The sequence below is a fragment of the Amphiprion ocellaris genome, chromosome 14 (genome assembly GCF_022539595.1).
Source record: "Amphiprion ocellaris isolate individual 3 ecotype Okinawa chromosome 14, ASM2253959v1, whole genome shotgun sequence".
In the NCBI taxonomy this organism is placed as follows: domain Eukaryota; kingdom Metazoa; phylum Chordata; class Actinopteri; family Pomacentridae; genus Amphiprion; species Amphiprion ocellaris.
The window spans coordinates 29,290,094-29,311,986 of NC_072779.1; the positions used below are offsets into that span (position 1 = coordinate 29,290,094).

The 21,893-nt window shown below is 43.9% G+C and overlaps 1 protein-coding gene across 2 annotated transcripts in view; it reads left to right on the forward strand.

Annotated features, from left to right (window-relative positions):
* The window catches only part of emsy (EMSY transcriptional repressor, BRCA2 interacting), a 37,465-nt gene that overhangs the window by 13,310 nt on the left and 2,262 nt on the right, over positions 1-21,893 (forward strand). Inside the window, exons 12-19 of one of the 2 annotated variants that reach the window (XM_055017330.1) lie at positions 5,058-5,194; positions 7,996-8,166; positions 11,430-11,640; positions 12,568-12,735; positions 15,370-15,525; positions 15,732-15,877; positions 18,114-18,692; positions 20,546-20,950. In XM_055017330.1, the coding sequence (XP_054873305.1) occupies positions 5,058-5,194; positions 7,996-8,166; positions 11,430-11,640; positions 12,568-12,735; positions 15,370-15,525; positions 15,732-15,877; positions 18,114-18,692; positions 20,546-20,950 (1,973 nt within the window). The remainder of the gene's footprint in view (positions 1-5,057; positions 5,195-7,995; positions 8,167-11,429; positions 11,641-12,567; positions 12,736-15,369; positions 15,526-15,731; positions 15,878-18,113; positions 18,693-20,545; positions 20,951-21,893) is intronic. The other variant, XM_055017331.1, reaches the window with a different exon arrangement.

Consider the following 21,893-nt stretch of genomic DNA (forward strand, 5'->3'; position numbering starts at 1 on the left):
GTCTTTAAAAGGGATTTAAATGTGGTGAGGTTGGTGCAGTCACGGAGGGCATGGGGGAGTGAGTTCCAGAGTGTGGGGGCGGCAATGGCGAAGGCTCTGTCCCCCCAATGTCGCCGGCTGGTCCTGTGCGGGATGGAAAGGAGGTTTGTGTGGGAGGAGCGGAGATTCCTGGGGGGGGTGTAGGGGAGGAGCAAATCGGTAAGGTAAGAGGGGGCAAGATTATGGATGGACTTGAAGGTGAGGAGAAGCAGTTTGTACTGGATGCGGTGTGAAATGGGGAGCCAATGGAGGTTCTGCAGGACGGGGGTGATATGGTCGTGAGAACAGGTTCGGGTGAGGAGTCGGGCAGCAGAGTTTTGAATGAGTTGAAGTTTATTGAGAACTTTGGAGGTGGAGCCGAAGAGAATGCTATTGCAGTAGTCAAGGCGGGAAGTGACGAAGGCATGAATGAGGGTTTCAGCGGCTGAGAAGGAGAGGAAGGGGCGGAGACGGGCGATGTTGCGGAGATGGAAATAGGCAGTTTTGGTGATCTGATTAATGTGGGGTTCAAAAGTGAGGTTGCTGTCAAATATCACACCGAGGTTGCGGATGTGAGCAGAAGGAGATAGGGTGGTGTTATCAATGGTAATGGGGGGGTGGGGAAATGGTGTGAGTGATTTAGGTCCAATAAAGATGAGATCAGTCTTGTCGCAGTTTAGCAGGAGAAAATTTTTCCTCATCCAGGATTTAATGTCGGCCAAGCAGCTGGAGAGAGAGGGGAGGGTGGTGGTGGCGGTGGTGTTGGTGGAGATGTAGAGTTGGATATCGTCGGCGTAGCAATGGAAGTGTAGGTTGTGGCGGCGGATGATGTTGCCGAGGGGGAGGAGGTACAGGATAAAGAGGAGGGGGCCAAGGACTGATCCTTGAGGGACACCATGGGACAGGGGGGCGGTGGCGGATGTGCAGTTGTTGACCTTGATGAATTGTTGTCGATTTGTGAGATATGATGTGAACCAGGTGAGGGCGGTGCCGGTGATGTTAATGGAGGATTGAAGGCGGGACAGGAGGATGGAGTGATTGATTGTGTCAAATGCTGCAGAGAGGTCGAGAAGAATGAGGATGGTGACTTGTCCAGAGTCTGAGGAGAGGAGGAGATCGTTGGTGACCTTGAGGAGAGCAGTTTCAGTGCTGTGATGAGAGCGGAATCCGGATTGAAAGGTTTCATACAGGTTGTTGGAGGTGAGATGAGTTTTCAACTGGGCAGCGACGACACGTTCTAATGTTTTGGATAAGAAGGGGAGGTTGGAGATGGGCCGGAAGTTGTGAGGGGAGGTTGGATCCAAACCAGGTTTTTTGAGGATGGGGGTGACAGAGGCGAGCTTGAGGGGTGAGGGGACACAGCCAGTACTGAGGGAAGTGTTGATGATGTTAGAGATGAGGGGGGAGATAACAGGGAGGCAGTTTTTGAGGAGGTCAGTGGGGATGGGGTCCAGGCAGGATGTGGAGTTTTTAGTTCCAGTGATGAATTTGGGCAGGTCCAGGGGGGAAACGGGCGAGAAGTGGGCCAGGGGGGGAAAGTTCAGAGGGTTTGGTGGAGGAGAGGGGGGATCAAGTGAGGTGGGAGAGGTGACAAGGCTGCTGTGGATGGAGATGATTTTGTTATGGAAAAAAGAGAGGAATAGGTTGCACTTGTCAGTGGTGAACGAGTTTGAGACGGTGTCCGGGGGGGCAAGGAGTTTATTGACAGTTGAGAAGAGGGACTTGGGGTTGTTGGAGCTGGTATTGATCAGGTCAGAGTAGAAAGTGGACCGTGCAGATTTCAGGGCGTCTTTGTATTGTTGGAGGAAGTCGGAGTAGGCTTGACGGTGAACTGTCAGATTTGTTTTCTTGACAAGACGTTCCAGCTGTCGTTTATGGGCTTTCATGCGGTGGAGTTCGGGGGTGTACCATGGAGCAGAGTGGGAGAAAGTGACTAATTTGGATTTGAGGGGAGCAAGCTGATCAAGACAGGAAGAGAGAGTATGATTATAGTGGTTGATGAGGTCAGTGGGGTTATTGATTGATGGGGGAGGGGAGATGGACAATGCAGTGGTCAGTGAGGCGGAGAATACAGAGGGGGAGAGTGATCTAGTGTTTCTAAAAAAGATTGTCCGTTTTTCCTTGGGCAGGGGGGTGGGGAGGCTGATGTCCATAGTTATTGCTAGGTGGTCAGAGATGGAGAGATGACAGCTGGAGATATTTAGGACTGTAAGACCAGAGGAGCAAACCAGATCGAGGATGTGTCCATGGTTGTGGGTGGGGAAATTGACATGCTGGGTGAGGTTGAGTGATTGTAGGAGGTCTAGGAAGTCAGAGGCAGATTTACTGTGAAGGTTGTCCATGTGAAAGTTGAAGTCACCAAGGATGAGGACTGATGGAGATGTAGCTAATAGCTGGGTGGCAAAGTGGGAAAAGTCAGGGAGAAATGAGGGGTTTGGTTTAGGTGGGCGGTAAATGATAGCAGTGACCATTGGGGTGGGACCGGGTAATTTAAAAACAAGGTGTTCAAAGGAGGGGGAGGCAGGGATGGAAAGTGGGATGGTTGTGAAGACCTGTTTGTGGATGACTGCGATGCCGCCTCCTCGACCTTCTGGGCGGGGTGAGTTGAGGTACGTGTATCCGGAGGGAGTGGCTTGGTTGAGTGGGTAGAAGTCCAGTGGTTTGTGCCATGTTTCGGTTAGACAGAGGAAGTCCAGTTTATTGTCCAGGATGAATAATTGTAGAATGGGGCCTTTGCTGGTGACGGAGCGGGTGTTGAAGAGGGCAAAGTTCAGGTGAAGTGTGGATGTGTGATTAGGGGAGGGCTTCTGGGGACAAGGCTGTGAGGTCCGTGGAAGTGGGCGAAGGTTAGCAAAATGGCAGTTTCTGAGGGAGGGCTGCCGAGGTTGTCTGAAGCTGATGATGGTGGGGATTTGGCAGCTAGTTGAATTCTGGTAGAGCCGGGGGTGACGGGCAGGGGGAGCCAGAGGGGGGAGGCAGTGGGTGTGCTGGAGGGGAAGATGGGGGGAGTTCCAGGTGGGGACAGAGGGGGGCGCTGTAGCTGGGAGGCGGTTCAGTGGAGCGTGAAGAAGAGATGGATGTAAACACTGGCACTAGTCAGTCTGAAGTGTGGACGGTGTATTGGATATTTGAGACTAAAAGTGATCTGCCGGACCTGTTTGGATGAATGCCATCACTGTTAAAATATTCTGGCCTGTTCCAGAAACAGTTAAAATTGTCAATAAAGTTAATTCTGCTGGCACAGCAGAACGAGCTAATCCAGGTGTTCAGGCTGAGCAGTCTGCTGAAGCGCTCAGAATTGTTGTTCACCATTGGTAGGGGCCCGCTAATAAAAATAGACTTTCCGCAGTCTTTCAGTAAGTCCGTCAGATATTGAAAATCACGTTTTGTCTGCTCAGACTGGGGGCGCGCTGTGTCGTTGCAGCCGACGTGAAGGATAATGCGGTGTACAGAGGAGGGGAGTGAGCGGAGAACGGAAGGAATTTTAACAGCGATATCTGCAGCTGTAGCACCGGGGAATGACAGTGTGATAGCGTTAAAGAACCTGATGCCTCTCATGATACTGTCGCCAATGATGAGCGTAGTGGGGGCGAAGAGTGGGGCAAGTGGTGGACGGGAGGTTGTGAACTTACGGGAGAGGTGGAGTGGAGGGCTTCCAGCTGAGGTTGCGTCGGGGCTGGTGTGCAGAGGAGCCGCCGCGGGTGCCAGCTGTCCCTGTGGCTCGGTGTCGGTAAGGGGGGAGGTGATGGTGGAGCGATGGAAACGCAGCGATGAGGAGTCTACAAACTCGCGTTGTAGACAGCTGCTATGATGGTCCAAATCTTTGCCGACGGACCCGGCGGAGTGGCGGCGAACCGCGTCCCGCAGCAGACGTCGTCGGGAGGTTGCGGAGGATATCCGGGTTTGGGACCGCTGGGTTTGTTGCTCTCCGGAGGAGGACCGAGTGCTGCCGGTCGCCCGCGGAGGGGAGACCCTGCAGGTGGAGCCAGGCTGAGCCCGGGGGCCACCGCACGTTTGCGCGGAGGTGGTCTGTGCGCCGGCGTCCAGCGGCGACCGGGAGGTAGCCACCCCCGATGAGGAGGCCGGCCGATCCGCAGCGTTGGACGTCGGGGGGTCCAGAGCCTTTGGCGGTCCGTCGGCTGTTCGGATGGGAGCCGTAGAGGCTCCGGCAGCTGGCAGGTTGGAGGAAGAGGAGGCGTCGCCGCCGATCAGCGTCGCCGCCGGGTTGGCGGGCCGGGGCTTGGCCGGTAGGGACAGAGCCGCAAAGCTGATGAGATTTGGTCGGGCCGGGGAGACGGTGTGGTCGTTGCAGCTGCTTCTGCCACGAATGACAACCTCGGACCAGGATGGATGTCGGTTTGGAGTTGAGCAGGACGAGGGCCGAGGGCTGACGGGGACCCACGGGAGGGTGTCGTGGAGGGAGGACTGGACTGAAGCGAGGTAGCGGGACTGCTTGCAGGCGACGTTCATGTAGGAGGTGAGTATATCTGATTTGATTTTTAGCTCCTCGGTTAGACGACGGATGTCTGCCTTCAGGCGGATGATGGTTGTGTTGGCTGCATCTAGATCAGAGGTGTGGGGGGCGGACAAGGAAGTGGTGTCCGGTGGAGAGTCCCTGGCTGTGTCCGCCATGTCCCTGGCTTCCGAAAGAACTAAACAGTGAACTAGGTTTGTTTCGGTGGTGCTATAGAGCCCTAATCTGCTGCTGTTAGCATCCAAACACTGTAACACACCGACGTGATTGAGCCACCGCAGCTAGCTAGCCGCTGCTGATAGCCACTGTCCGTTAGCAGTTAGCTGCGGTTAGCCTCTGACCGGCGGCTCCGTCCAAGTCTGAATGTTCTTTACAAGGTGGTTTACGCTCAAAGTCTTTTCATCAGAAGGTGTAGCTTTGTACAAAAATAAAAATCTGTCAAAAGTCTGTCACGGCAGGACAAGGAGTTTGTCTCGCTGCGACTAATAGTAATGTGGGAGCGGGAGCCCGACAAAACACGTCCTTCCGTCAGCCGACATCACGTGTTGTCTTTTCTCTGCTGCAGGCACAACGACCAAGATCACCACCATCCCCATGACCTCCAAACCCAACGTCATTGTGGTGCAGAAAACCACAGGCAAAGGAGCGACCATCCAGGGACTGCCTGGCAAGAACGTGGTCACGACGCTTTTAAACGCCGGGGTCAGTCGATCCCACTTTTTCTAAAGAAATTGTTCAATTTCCTGCTGAAAGTTAAATGAGAAGGTTGATACCACTCATATATCTGTAGCAATTACCTTAGCTTTGTATAAAAAAGGGAAACAGGCATTGACTGATAACGAGTGATATCCTGCTTCTTTAATGCTGTAATCAGTGACGTTCTGGAGTCGCAGCAGGATGTTTACACTTGTGTTTGTGTTCAGAATGTTCAGTCTATTGGATTTCAACACTTCACACTAATGTTTTCAACATTTTGATCTTTTTTTAATCAGAGTAATTTGGCTGAGAAGCTCTTTTTTTCAGGAACTGTAATCACAATCTGTCCAGTCGAAACACAGACTGTCAGCCCCAGAACATTTTCACTGCAACAGCTGGGAGGGTTATTTTGTTGTTCAAGGGCATGTCAGCGCTGTTGTTTCACTTTCCCAGCCCTGATTTATACTGAAAGCTATTACAGTACAGCATATGCAGATTTGATAATTTCAAGATTCATTATGTCAATCATTGAACAAAGGTGGGAGGAGCAGCAAGTGTTGCTGTTTTGACTTTTCTATGCTTCCACTGGGGTTGACAGTCACAAGTTTTTAAACTGTACACTTGAAGACTTCAAATTCAGTTCCCTAAGATGTGGTAAATGTGGTAGTGTGATGAAAATCCTAGTGCTTCACAATGACAGTCATAAAAACATCAGGATTTGAAAGAAGACCAATAAAAAAACACAATTCAGTGTATGAAATCCAAAAAGGGCAGAAAGGTAAAAAAGATGCAACACATTAATGTGAACACATTTTTTTTATTGTTTACATGTTACCTATATATATGTAGTTAGTTACCAAGTAATAACTAATTTTGCTACATTTCCCAGTAGCGTGTTGGTAACAGTGCTGTTTACTTTTCATGAGCATTTAGAGCTTCAGTGCAATCACACAATCCTTATTGCAGTCTGCAAACACCAGCTAGCAGCCTGTCAGCAGCTAACTGCTAACTACACACGTGGACAGGATTGTTGGTACCCCTCGGTTAATGAAAGAAAAACCCACTATGGTCACAGAAACAGGCCTGGACAAAAATGATGGTACCCTTAACTTAATATTTTGTTGCACAATCTTTTGAGGCAATCACTGCAATCAAACCATTTGTGTAACTGTCAGTGAGACTTCTGCACCTCTCAGCAGGTATTCTGGTCCACTCCTCATCAGCAGACTGCTCCAGTTGTCTCAGGTTTGAAGGGTTCCTTCTCCAGACAGCATGTTTCAGCTCCTTCCACAGATGTTCAATAGGATTTAGATCAGGGCTCATAGAAGGCCACTTCAGAATAGTCCAATGTTTTCCTCTTAGCCATTCTTGGGTATTTCTAGCTGTTTGTTTTGGGTTATTATCCTGTTGCAAGACCCATGACCTGCGACTGAGACCAAGTTTTCTGACACTGGGCAGCACATTTCTCTCTAGAATACCTTGATAGTCATGAGATTTCATTGAACCCTGCACAGATTCAAGACACCCTGTACCAGATGCAGCAAAGCAGCCCCAGAACATAACAGAACCTCCTCCATGTTTCACAGTAGGGACAGTGTTCTTTTCTTCATATGCTTCATTTTTGCGTCTGTGAACATAGAGAGCTGATGTGCCAAAAAGTTCCAGTTTTGTCTCGTCTGTCCATAGGACATTCTCCCAGAAGCTTTGTGGCTTGTCAACATGCAGTTTGGCAAATTCCAGTCTGGCTTTTTTATGATTTGTTTTCAACAATGGTGTCCTCCTTGTTCGTCTCACAATGAAGTCCACTTTGGCTCAAACAATGACGGATGGTGTGATCTGACACTGATGTACCTTGACCTTGGAGTTCACCTTTAATGTCTTTAGAGGTTGTTCTGGGCTCTTTTGTTACCATTCATATTATCCGTCTCTTCTATTTGTCATCAATTTTCCTCCTGTGGCCACATCCAGGGAGGTTGGCTACAGTCCCATGGAGCTTAAATTTCTGAATAATATGTGCAACTGTAGTCACAGGAACATCAAGCTGCTTGGAGATGGTCTTATAGCCTTTACCTTTAACATGCTTGTCTATAGTTTTATTTCTAATCTCCTGAGACAACTCCCTCCTTGGCTTCCTCTGGTCCATGTTTAGTGTGGTACACACCATGTCACCAAACAGCACAGTGACTACTGTAACCCTATAAATAGGCCGACTGACTGATTACAAGTTTGTAGACACCTGTGATGCTAATTAGAGGACACACCTTGATGGAACATGTCCCTATGGTCACATTATTTTCAGTCTTTTCTGGGGGTACCATCATTTTTGTCCAGGCCTGTTTCATGAGTTTATTTTTAAAAATAATTCTGTTGAACCAAAAGCAATGCCTGATTTTCATTGGTTAATTTTCATAGAATTTTTATTTATTATTACTTTTGTCAGATTCAAATTATTTCTGTGACCGTTTTGGGTTTTTCTTTCATGAACCGAGGGGTACAAACAATTTTGTCCACATGTGTAGTTATGTGTTTTTTAAGTGTCTGTAGGCACCAAATATATAAAATTAAAGATAAAAACGACATCTTCTAATCTAGTAAACTGCTTTTCCCATATTGGTGGTGCTTAGATCTCTACATTTGTCTGTTTAGTGGAGATTCATTTATTAAGGTCCTTCCAGCTGAGCTTATACAGTTTCCTCTTAGCTGCTGAATGCTGATAATAAATATAATAATAATAATAATATTGTGATAATATTATCGACTGAAATCTGTGACGTTCTGTAGTAAAGTGTGTGCTGTGTGCACTGCAGGGTGAGAAGAGCCTGCAGGCGGTCCAGGGAACCAAACCGGCCATCATCACCGCCTCCAGACCCATCACCAAGATGATCGTCACACAGCCCAAAGGCATGAGTGGGTCTCAGTCCACTGCTACCAAGATCATCCCCACCAAGATCGTCTACGGCCAGCAGGGAAAGACGCAGGTAGGTTTCCTCCTGTAGTGCTGTTTCATCATTAACACGTTATAAATGTTATCATTAGATCCTGGTTAACCACAGGCCATAGAGGTTATCATATGACTATTTACAAACATCAAGTGGATTTTCATATGACCTACAGACTGACAAGAAACCACAAGGTTATTTTATGTAAGTAAAGAAGACAAAAAGCTTCTTCTCCTTTGAAAATGGGAACAAATTGTTTATCATAATCGTCTTAGTTAGTTTCCTCAGAGTTATGCATCAGTCACTATAATGTGACACGTCCTCTGGATATTTTCCAGAGAAGTGAGAGCTGGTAATTAGAATAGACATGTGACAACGCATACAGAAAACAAAAATTCCCATTTCTAAAGGCTGACAAATATACAGTGGTGCTTTATCACTTATCTTTCCTCTTCCTCCCTTCATTTCCTCCATACAAGGAGAGGAATGAGCCTTTAATGAAACTGACTGACAGTAGTGTTACTGTCTGTCTGGTATCATCAGACAGCTGCAGACTACAGTGGAACATGATCATGTGTCTGACCTTTAATATTAAACTTGCATTACGTGATTATTTCAGCCGGAGCAACACTGACATATTATCAGTGAGTGAAGTTGATACAATGTATTATACACAAACGCTTGCCTGTCCAGCTTACACCGAGCCATATTAGTATATATTTGGAGGTTCTGTGTTCTGTATTCACTCTTGTCTGGGATCCACCAGCTCCTGAGAGAAAATAGGTTTGTAGCTGCTCTACTATGTTTACCAGCTCCTTAAGCCACTTTCAGACATGAAGTCCTTTCTGTTAATCTGATGGCAAGTAAACACGTCTGCACGTCTGAATAAGCATACCAGTCACTTTTATCGAAAAAAACTAGATTGGACCTGGTAACGTTTCTGCTTTCAACATGGCACTAGTATAAACTGCATCCAGTCACATTAATGGCTAAATACGATCAAACAACCATACTTCTAGTTGTGTGAAGTTATTAAGATAAGGCTTTTTCCACATTTCAGCACCAATATTTATCCAAAAACATCAGAATCTTCTGAGTGTATTTAACACCTGCAGCAGAATCCACTCGAGCATCTCCAAAGCAAGGAAGCTGTGCATCTTTTCACACAATGAACAAAAGCACCAGCAACTTCTTTAATTACTTGTAATTATAAATTATCCCCAACATAGAGAGAGGATCAGTCCGGTGTATTAACATGTCTAATCGATCCCCATCGCTTTCTCCTGTCATAATGAGTTTGTATTCATACTGAGCGGTTCCTATGAAACCAGCCCCCGCTGCAGATGGTTTTCGGTTCCAGGGGATTTTTTTTTAGTGTCCATTTTTAACATCTTGGTGAAACAAAATTCTGTAGAAATTCTCAAATTTTTCTGGAAAATGCTGAATAATGTGTTGTAGGATGTGAAAGTGTCTGCAGTGGTTAAAGAGGAAACACCTAGTAAAAAGTGATGGTCAAAATAAATACCCAAATCTTCCTCATATTGTAATATTGGCATGCAACTCTGTTGGGGGAATTTGAATTTAGAACGCAAATGTCAAAATATATTGTGAGAGGGTAAATTCCATCCTGCTTGTTTCCAGGTGTTTTTGCTGCTCAGTACCTCACTGACTTCAAACAGTGAGAATTATATGAAAATATCAGCTAAACTGTGTGCATTTAGGAAGATCAGAATTAATATCTAATATTTTAATCACTCTAATGGGATTGTGCTGACTTCTTCAGGTACCATTCACAAACAGTATGTCATAGTTTCACAATCACATGCATCACTGGAGTTCTAACTTTAGCCTGAATTCAGTTTCTGTTTCAGTCATTAAGGGGAAGCTGAGGTCAGTGACTCAGCTACGCAAAAATACACATAGTAAAGTATGAGACGCCCACGGTGATGAGCTACAGTTCAGTTACAGTGGAACCGCAAACTAGATCTGCTGAAACTGAAAGAGACTTTCTGAAAAATCACCTCACATTTTTTTAAATCAGTTGGAGCATTGCAGAAAAACAGTTTCCAGTGACATGAATGACTCCTGTCTACCAAACTAATTAACTACTACTACTACAACAGTATCTCTCATAGATGAATTAATCCGAAGCATGCCTTGTTTTCATTGGTGACCTGTTTACTGAACATGCAACAGTAGAGCTGCAATAATTAATCAACTAATGGTCAACTGTTGCATTGATCGCCAGCTGTTTGAAACAAAGTAACCAATTTGAAGAATTTTGTAAGAAAAATAAATAAATTCTCTGACAACAACTTGTTAAATTTGAGTGTTTTCCAGTTTCTTTCTTCTTCTGTGACAGTAAACTTAACATCTTTGGGTTGTGGATAAAATGTCATCTGGTCTTGTTGGTCTCTGCAAAACACTGATCAACATTTGTAGCCAATTTTCTGCCGTCTTATAAACCAAACAGTAACTGTCAACATTCATGACTCAGAAACTTGATAATGTCGTCCATTTGTCAGCTTCATTTTAATACCTCAGTATCACAAATCAAAAATTTGCCTCAAGCAGCTTTAAAATATCTGCATCCTCTGTTCTTAAACCCTAGAGTTGGGGAAGGAAAAACACCCAAAAAAGCCTTTATTGATGTACAATTGTAGTGATCTCCTTACAGGACAGACAGACACGATATTTCAGATTTACAGTGAATACAATTAAGATGGAATGTACAAAACTTAAGTTTCAGCTGTTAACAGTCACCTGCTGCTTTTGAAAATGTGTGAAAACTAGTTAGCAACTGAACAAAGAAGTCCAAATGGAAAGCTCAGAAACTAATGAGTAAATAATTGAAATGCCCGACGCCTGCTAATTATTTTGACGATGATTTTACGGCAAACAAACAACAAGACCACTAAATACAGGAAGCTAAAGTTTGCCTTTCTTACTTCCAGATGCTTAAGTTTCAGTTGATTCAAATTGTCTTATGTATTCTTTATGATTTTATGATGGAAATATTTGTCTTTGTAGTTTTTCTTAGTTTTCTTTTTTTGTGTCTTTGCTCTACTTTATTCCTCATTGCATCTCCAAGTCTGAATAAAAGTTGATGAATAATCCTTGACAATTACATAATGACTGTGTTTTGTGTAAAATCAATCATGTGGCTATGTGTTTTTATTGCTGATACTGTCAAATAACATTCTGCAAAGTTCAAAACGCAGCATCTGGATCACGATGCCAGTCAAACAGTCTGGAAACCACAGCTGTCCGAGTCACCAAACGCTCCTCTGGTTTCCTTCCAGGTTCTCATCAAGCCGAAGCCGGTCTTCCAGACGGCGGTGGTGAGCGAGCAGACCAGGCAACTGGTCACTGAGACGCTGCAGCAGGTGACCCGGTCTGCAGAGATGGGTCAGATCCAGACTTCAGGTCAGGACGGGTCCTCGAAGGACGAGGCCGGCAACATCACGGAGGCCAGCAGCTTAGCCAGCGAGGCCTCGCATGGCACCAGTCAAGGTACGCTTCACTTTACTGTAGTGATGAGATGAGAAGGTCAGAAACATCAGTTGTTGCCCTGGAAGCACTCAAGGTCCCATATGGTTAAAAATCTATTTTTATTGTCTTAAAACGTGGAGGTGTAAAATAGACGCTATGAGAATATGAAGACCCATAGTAATCGTTGGAGCTTCAGTAGAACTCAACTGGACGTCTCTTGTAGGTTCTTGAAGACGTTTCACCTCTTGAGAATTGAAACAGAAGATTTAGAAGAGAAAGATTAATGTTACAGATTTAGCAAATTTTTTTCCCCCTCACAGAGTCTTCTTCCTGAACAGGGCGAGGACAGCAGCAGTTTTTTTTTTTTTTAGCAAGATTTAAACCAGAAGCTTGATAAACAGCTTGTACTGATGTGTTCGTGTTATCTGTAGTCTGATAAATGTGGGCTCCACTTTAATCTGTCCCTCAGTCATGAAGCCTTTGATTGACCTGAAAACTTCATATTTCCACCTGTCGAACCACCAAGTGCATCCTGGCCTGCTGCCGCTGTATTTATCTTGACTTTTAAAGGGACATTATACTCATTTTATCATATTTGTTTCTTAGTTTGAGGGCCAATGCTGACGTAACTGTCTTTGCAGTACATTATTTTATGTAGGTTGTCAGTATTTGAGGTAAAGGTAAGCCTAGGAGCTTCAGCAGAAATCAACTGGACTTCTCTTGTAGAAAAGTCTACAAGAGAAGTCCAGTTGATGGACATCTTTGCCGTGTTTTGAGCTCAAAATTGAAAGTCACATTCTGGGGATACGTGAGATTTTCATTAATTAGCTGTAAGGGGGCACGATATTTAAAGACAGTTTGACTTTAATGTGAAAATACGCCCATCCTGGTGGTTATTTATGAGGTTTCTTTAAAAAAATGACCCCAGTTGTCGGTGTTGGTCCTCAGATCCGCAGCCTGTAGTGCACGTGGTCTCCTCCAGAGAGCAGGATTGGACCGAGCAGGAGGTTTCCGTGGAGTCCGGCCCGACAATCATCTACCAGGAGGTGTCTGCAGGGGAATCCCAGTCGGCCACCTCAACCATCAAAGCGTTGCTGGAGCTCCAGCAGACGACAGGTGAGGCTTTATTCCACAGAGAAGAGAAGGGGGAATGGGATCTCCATTATCACATGTACACATGCTGACTGCAGCAGAGCTGACAGGTCCCCTGAAAGATCACATGCAAATAACAGCTGGAAAACACCCATCTATTTCCACATCATCAAAAACATTAAAATGAGCCTCACCACCTGCTTTTTGTCCGTTCGCTTTCGCTCTGAGAGCTGATTTAAGCTTACATTGAAAACCTATTATCAAACAAACAATCATGGCCTTACAGGAACTGCTGGTGACCACAGCGATTATGTTTTAGCTCGAGGCTTTGCTTTCACAATAAGCTCATTGGACTACAAACCTGCGGAACAGGGTTGATGAGTGTGCCGGCAAAGATAAAGACTTCCCTGGAATATCCAAAGGGGTGGACAGTTTTTACACTTTGGTGGAGTCTAAAAACAAACAGCCACAGATGTCTGTCTGCCCGTGATTGTAAATTCCCATCTGAGATTGTTGCTATTTAGTGGAGGAAACCTGAGCTGTTCAGCAGAATCACTTATTAACACACGTAACTCCCAGTGTTGTTGTTTAGTTTGAATTCTCAAAGAGTCAACCTTAACTATAAACCAACCTATTATTTAAAACAGGCTCATATTAAAGACAAGCACTGATCAGTTTCCACTGTTTTTAAGTATATATCATCATATTTTAGTATGAAATCTCCCTGATTTCTGATCCGCTTATATTTAAGTTGCTGTGCATTGAAACCTCCTCCATGTTTATTTTGGCAACATTTTTCTAGATTGTTGGTTGTTTTTTTTTTTTTTCAACTGATATCCAATAAAATAAGTGAATTGAAAAACGTGCTCCTTCACCAGTGGGATATCATGTTAATTCCACATCAGGAGAGGCTTTATGCTCTCCACAATTAGGTTAAAAAAATTGTGTAAATCCTCTTTGGCCAAAATATATTCATAGATGATTATATGAATATATTAGGATATCAGATATTGTCAAACATGGGTGCTGGTTTTGTTTGAACATTAAGGGGACACATTAAGTAGAGGGTCTGTTAGGCTCCACCAGAACATTTTGAGCATCAAACACTTAATTTCCAGCATTCTTTTGAATTTTAAAACATCAATTTCTTCATTCTCTACATCAATTTATGGTGGAAGTGTAAAGGAAAAACAAAATTGTGGGAATCAATTTAAAAAAATAATAAAATCATATACTCTCCTATAGAAGTAACATTTCTGCTGAGTCAACATACATAATGCACATGTTCTAAACGTCAAAGGGGACGTTTCTCCTGTGTCCAACCTAAAATCTACCCCAGTTTCAGCAATAATCTAGTGTTATGGAACCCTATTGTCGAGTTTTCTCACAAAGAAACTAAAGTTATCTTTACATGTAAGGTCTAAAATGCACTACATGTACACTACCAGTCAAAAGTTTGGACACACATTCTCACTCAATGGTTTGCATTTAATTATTTTCTACATTGTAGATTGTATTAATCTAGAAAGCATCAAAACTATAAAAGAATACATATGGAATTATGTTGTAAACAAAAAAGTGTTCATCTTCAGTATTAATCTACAATAGGGCTGCCACAAACGACTCGTCGACTAATCGCCTGAGCACGATACGTCATCAAAAGCGGAAGTGAGCGCGCAATGCAACCGTGGAGGAATCCAACCGCAATCACCGTCCGAGTGGAGCGCGGAACACGCATGGACATCCGCGCTGTATCGTGCATATATAGTATATGCATATATTATATACGCACAATACAGCGTGGACATCCGCGTTTACGATACAGCGCGGACATCCGCGCCGCATCGTGCATATACTATATATGCACGATACGGCGCGGATGTCCATGCGTGTTCCGCCCTCCACTCGGACGGTGATTTCTGTTGCATTGCGCGCTCACTTCCGCTTTTGATGACGTATCGTGCTCAGGCGATTCGTCGACGCGTCGTTTGTGGCAGGCCTAATCTACAATGTAGAAAATAATACAAATAAATGAAAAGCATTGAATGAATAGGTGTGTCCAAACTTATGACTGGTAGTGTATGTATCTCTGAGGTCTTTAATGAATATGTTGAATAGATCATCCTCCGTTTACTTCTGAAATGTCGAGAATAAAGTTTGAAAACTGCATTGTTTACATTCATGTTTACTTGCTAGCAGCCTCTGTCGAATTGCCTGAACGTGTGTCCTAATGTGCACTGTGACCGAAACAGGGACCGATTCTAAAAGCAATATTCCACTGCTCCAAGGCTGCTCGGTCGCTGTATGATTTCTGACGGTTAAGTCCCGATAAGTCCGCAGCGGTGGATTTGCAGTAGGATTGCAATCGTGATCATCAGCAGGCAGCTGGCGTAGTGTTCACTTGTTGTCATAGTTACAGTGACGCCGTGACGCTTTCTCAGAGTGATACAGAAATCTTTAACAAATCCGTTCATCCAGACTAAAAGCTGCATCACTGCCAAAATCTAATCACTTGGTCCTTGTGTCATTTCTGATCTTCCATGAAAATTGGATTGGAGAAATTGGAAAAACAAATGGATTTGATTTGTCAGTATGAGCGGTTATAAATGAGAAACGTCTGAATTCCTGAATGACTTGCAGCATTGTTCTTCCCGACAGTAAAGGAGAAGGGAGAGTCCAAACCGAGGCAGCACACCATCGACCTCAGTCAGATGGCCGTGCCCATCCAGCTGGCTCAGGAGAAGAAGCCGAGCCCAGAGTCGCCCCGACCCTCCACCTCAGAGGCCGAACCCAGCACCGAGTTCGTCTCTGCAGGTACTGACCTCCAGGCTGCCTGAAACACTGTACGCTTCCCAGCTGATAGTTTCAGTAGAACAAACTAAAACCTCAAATTGGCACACAGTGAAACACGGTTCTCTTTATTTTTTTTATTTATTTTTTTACATGTTGGTGTAAAGAGGCAATGAGTGCGCATGTAAGTTCTGTCATGTGACCGCCTGGCTGGGATTTCCCTCCTGCAGGTAAAGCGGGCAGAGTGGCAGCGTCCTCGGAGGATGACGACGTGGTCATGTCCTCCACACAGCAGCTGGTCAAGCCTTATAAAGCCAGCAGCCAGGTTACCGTGGTAACCAAACCGGTGGCCGTCTCCTCTGTAGCTTCACACGTGGTGAGAAAAAGGACTTTGATCTCAGAAAATACGGTGGTTGGCTTTTATTGTATGCAGTTTTATAAATTACACTACTCAATAAATGAAAGAAACAGTAGATCTAGAGCAGTAACTGTGTACACAAACCAAACAGCATCCATATATTATAATGTAGGAATACTACTCTTGTATCACTTACTCTGAATAGAAGTAATTCATTTAACAGTAGTAAGATTGAATGTAAGATTGAAGCTTGCAGGGCCACTTCACCTAAAATGATTCTTCAAATCCATTAAATGAAGCAAAAATAACTACATAAATGAACACACAAAAAACATCTGATTTACCTCCAGTGGTCTCTGACAATACAGTGGCAGTGAATGGAAATTCCTTTTCATTTATTTATGAGTACCACAAGCCACTCTGGGTAATCCACAGAAAACACTTTCATAGGAACAGTTTCTTCACTTCTGCTACATTTTGTAATTTTGTACTTAACTTTTTATGCAGATTTGTTTTGAGATTTCCATACAGAGCTGACCACTGTCTCTTACATGAATCACTTCAGTGGTTGTAGCCTAAATCCGGAAGGTTCAGTTCATTTTAACTGTTGAAACAGGTTCTGGTCCTGTGTAGATCTTCATATCTGCTATGTGCCAGTTTTCTTTGTCTCTACAATTTCAAAAAAGTTGGAACAAACTTCATCTGTCTTATAGGATTTATTTGCTGCTTCAGGTCATTTTTTTTCTCTCACCTTTATGCCGCCTGTTCGTGCTTTTAATTTACTTTCGATTTTTTAATTCATTAGGATAATTAGAAATCAAACTGCTTAATCTTACATGCTGATGTAATTGTTGTATTCTGTGTCTTTGTGAATGATCTTTTCTTCAGTAACTGAGTTGTATCTGTAATTTTTTGTTGTTTTTTGTCTTTTGTTTTCCCATTTACCTCCACTGGTCTCCGACAAGACGGTAAATGGAATTTAATATGCATTGGCCTTTCTCAAGCCGCTCTGGTTAGTCCACAGAAAACACTTCCACAGGAACAGTTTCTTCAGTACTTTTAGTGGAAACGGTTCACGGAGAGGTCTGTGGATTTACCGCTGGAGAAAATGTTTTCTGGGAATTTGGGTGAAATTACTTGTCGATTGATGATAGTATCTGATTTTTTTTCAGACTTCCAGTCATTGTTTGGTGCCATAGTTCCTGTTTATTTAGCAAATATTGTTTTTCTTTTCTTCTTTATTCATGTTTGAATATGATAGCTCAAGGAGTATTTGTTGGATTTGCTGGGTTTCTGTCTGTAATATATTATTGTAAAATCTTGAAAGCGACTTAGACTGTGAATTGCCGCTACATAAAAAAACTTGTGATCGATTGGCAGAAATCTACAGAGTATACTGGCTTTACCACAGCCACATTGCATATATTTAACTGAAAAAATTCTGTCTTTTCAGTGCTTTTTCCTTCATTATTCTGATACATTACTGTCATTGCGTTCAGTATTTCAGACTCAAGAAAATGGTCCCTTTGATTACTTTAACTCCTCGTGTTTCACCTTAATGCCATGAGATTGTCATGTTATATTATTATACTCGTCTCCGTGCAAAATATCAACAGTATTCTGTTTTAATTATAGATCAGTTTTTCGAAATCCAAGTCAAAAAGTACTTCACACGGCAGCAAAACAGATCAGAGAAGTCAGAAAATCAGCAGGTCTTAAAACACAGATGAAATCCAATACAGCGTTGGAAAAGTAGAAAAGGCAACAATATTATTATATGAAATAAAAGACAGTTCAAAGGAAATAAAAAGTCAAGTTAAATCAGCTGATAAGAGTTTGTTTTAAAAAGAGACTTCATTGAATCAGCCGACATGATTTCCTCAGACAGTTGGTTCCAGAGCTGGAAACGTTCTGTCCCCTTTAGTTCTCAGCAAAAGACAAAAGTGAATTCTTGAAATTTACCCCTAAACATGTAAGGAGTCAGTGTGAAGAGGCTGAAACAGGAGTAATGCGAGCACAGTTTGTAGTTTTGTTTAAAATTCTGGCAGTCGGAAGTCCATAAATAGATTTTCAGTTCATGTTGAGCTGTTTAAGTAATCCAGGCATGATGAGATTAAACATATAAAGTAATTTCTGTGTCTTTAAAAGTTCAAATGACATAAAAAAAACATTCTGTATTGCTCAAAACTTCAGGGCTCCATTTAGCTCCATGTGGATGAGTTTAGTGATAACATCCATATTTGTTGTCTTTCAGCCCTCTGACAGTAAAACTGAGACGGTGCTGGAGGTGGGTGAGCTGGAAGGCGATACCTTGGACCCCCAGACGGGTTTGTTCTACCGCTCCAGCCAGCCGGCTTCAGAACCCGCAAAGCAAATCGTCCACTCTGCTCAGCCGCCGCCTTCGAGCCAGGTGGAGGCCGAGCAGAGCCGACATACCTCCACCTCCACCCAGCAGCAGCAGCAGCCTCCTCCACCGCCGCCGCCACAGCTCCAGAGCAAACCTCAGATCAGCCAGCCTTCCCCCTCCTCCTCCTCCGCCTTCTCCTCCACTCCCCCTCTGACGAAGAAAATCCCCAAACTACGAGAGCAGACTCAGCCCAAACCCCAGGCCTTAACCCAGAGCCCCAAAGACAGACCCCTGCCGGCACCGGTGCAGCCGGGGTTGAAGGTCACGACTTCGGGAACGCCAACCAAACCCCTGGTGACGCCGCAGTTGCCGAAGCTCCAGCAGGCCCCCACGTCCCTCCACAGACCCCTGCACACATCTATGTCCCACCCTCCTCCGCTGCAGGCGCATCACCCCGTCAGCACCGAGAAGATGGCCTCCAGCCAGGTGAGCAGTTTCTACCTGTGCACCGGTAAATCCTGAAGCAGCCGACAGAGTTACGCTTAATTTGCTGACGTAATCAGCATGTGGTACGATACTGGGGTTTTCCTACCTACCTTAAATACAATAAATCCCTTGTGACGTCTACCTCAAACCAGCAGCAGACTGATGAGCAACAGGAAATTCATTTATGGTCCAATTAATGCCATCTGGAGCTGCTGCCCTCCTCTTATCTGTAGTGGTGACTGAATTCTAAACGCTGGTTAAGCAAAACAAAACAAGGCAGTCATGTGGAGTTTCTTTATTGTTGTTTTTGACTTTTAATACACTAAAGAAGTTAATTAACAATAATATTTAAAGCTTTAAAAAACGATAATTTGTTGTGTTTTCGCTTGAGGTATTCCATGCCGCTGCCATGTAAATAATCACAACAGCAGGAACAGAACTGAAGTCAGATTGTTTTTATCTGCTGCAGCGTCCACATCTGCTCTGTACATCACTCATCTTGCATTCTCCCTCGAGGAAATGTCAGAAACTCAATTTAGATTGTAATGACTGGAAAAATGGCAGATATCCATCTCTGTAGATTTAAAAGTGGTGTAGCTAGAGCCACACTGCAGACTCTCAAACATAAACACACGTCTTGTCTGTTAGCTGCAGCAAATTAAAGAGCCTGAAAACATACCTTCACATGATCCATAAACAAGGTGTGTTCCCTTCATTCAGCAGCTACATCTCCACAGATTAGTTGCCAAAGCATTGGCAGCTCATACAGATAGCTTTGTTGTTACTGTGTGAACTTAAATTATGCAATGTTTGCTTCCTTCACCTTTCCACTATCGACTGTTCTATCGTTCTTTTAAACAAAAAGCTGTGCTGTCAGACTGCCTGTGGTAGCGGATATGTAGTATTTATCTAAGAGCTTATATTCTGCATTTCACACTAGATGTATTTTATTAAGATATTAGGTGCAAAGCTCCTATTTCAGTATTTCCAAACATTTATAAAAAGTCAATTAATGCTTTTCAGATGTTGTCTTAGCACTAAAATGTCAATTCATTTTATTAATATCATGTGTATGAATGTTATCTATAGGTGAAAATTCAGAGTACTTTTGTAAATGCTTACTCTACAGCTCTACATCTAAACACAGGCACAAGCAAAATGTAAGCACAAATTAAATTACGGCAGTTTCAATAATAAATAGCATCCATCCATCCATTATCTATACACCACTTAATCCTCGTTAGGGTCGCGAGGGGGCTGGAGTCTATCCCAGCTGACTCAGGTGAAGGCAGGGGACACCTTGGACAGGTCACCAGTCTGTCACAGGGCTACATATAGAGACAAACAATCACTCTCACATTCACACCTATGGACAATTTAGAATAATCAATTAACCTCAGCATATTTTTGGATTGTGGGAGGAAGCCGGAGTACCCGGAGAAAACCCACGCATGCACAGGGAGAACATGCAAACTCCATGCAGAAAGATCCCGGGAAGATGGGGATGCAAGCCGTGGATCTTCTAGCTGCAAGGCCAAAGTGCTAACCACCAAGCCACTGCGCAGCCCCAATAGTTGGCATCTCATAATTAATTTCACTTTTCACAAGATATATTTGTCCCTGTTTGTATAGTTGTATGCTTCCCTTTCATGTTACATATTGATCCACCTGAAAACGGACTGCAGTTTGTGTTTCTTATCAGTTCCTGCTTGTAGGCTACAGTGCAAGCTTCTTTATTTGGTCTCTCCTGGTCTTCTACAGTTTTTCCGACACTATCCAGCAGCTGAGAACAAAACGAGCGTTTCTGATGCTTCCACAAAAGATTTATTTCTCATTTTTTCCCTTCCACACAGCAGCCAATCATCACACAGAGCGCCACTGTCACCAAGATCACCTTCGGCGGCTCCCACCACTCGACACCGGTGTTCAGCAGCGGTGAAGCCGCAGCCAAACTGATCCCCGAGTCCAGCTCCGGGCCGTCGGGGGAGAAGTCCTCGGTGTCGGACATCCTGAAGATCTCCATGATGGAGGCGGAGATCGATCCGAGCACAGAGCCCATGGTGGTGGATTCTTCCAGCGACTGCGGCCCTCTGGGGAAAGCGCTGGAGGTGCAGGCGGTGTCGGGAACGCTGGACTCGGGCCAGTTCATCAGCAGCTCCGGAGCCGCCATGCACCACTCCCACACAAAGCCCCAGCAGTTCAGCTGCATGCAGGGCCTCACAGCGCAGAGGAGCAAAGAGGACCTGGAGGTCATCGAGGTAAACATTTTATTACAGCACAGTGTTGGTAATAAATCACACAGCCTCAGCCTGTCAGAGCATCTGCTACAGACTGACATCTTTATTAAAACATAGTATAAGTCAGTCATTGATTTATAATCTTGACTGTGATGCTAATAAATCAAACCACACTAACAACAGAAGATAAGGTTTCCAAATTAAACAAATACAATGTTACTGGCAGTTTATGTAAATGGACAGTGAATATTAATGTGCTTTGACATTATTTAAATCATCACTTGAAATGTTCCTACATTCATTCAAAACAGTTTGTTTTCAGTTCTAGATCTGACACAACTAAACCCAGAGCGCCTCTCCATCATCACCACTGTCCAGCTTCTTTAGGCAACATGTGCAGCCTGGAAACAGTTTAACAAAGACTGCTCTTCATGCTTTAGTCTAGTTAATATAACCCAGTCGACATTAAAATGAGGGAACACACGTGGCCAACAAATGCAGCTCATCATTTTACTTGCAAATGAAGAACTTTTTACTGCATGTTTCTAATGTTAGAAGTCCGACTAATACAAGGTTTACTTGGAGTGATGTTTTAGTTTTAAAGGGCCTGGATGATATAAACATACATTTTCTTAAGAGTAAACTTAAGCTACATGTCTTGACAATGGTTAAACAAACCTTGAAATAGAAGTTATCCTCTCATCAGATGGTTGAGTCCATTAAACAGTTCACATACAACATAAACAGAAGAGACGCTTTTAGAGAGAATCATCTTTAGACAATTAAAGCTGCTGTGGATAAATGATTAACAGCAGTGTGGTGGTATTTAGGCTCCTTAAAGCCTCATTTGGCTACAAAGTGGCTGAGATTGCTCCTAATGGTGTCTCTTAAAGTCTAAAATGAAGCTTTTTGTTGGACGTTAGCCTATTTGTTTTTTGCTGAGAGTTAGATCATAAGACTTGAT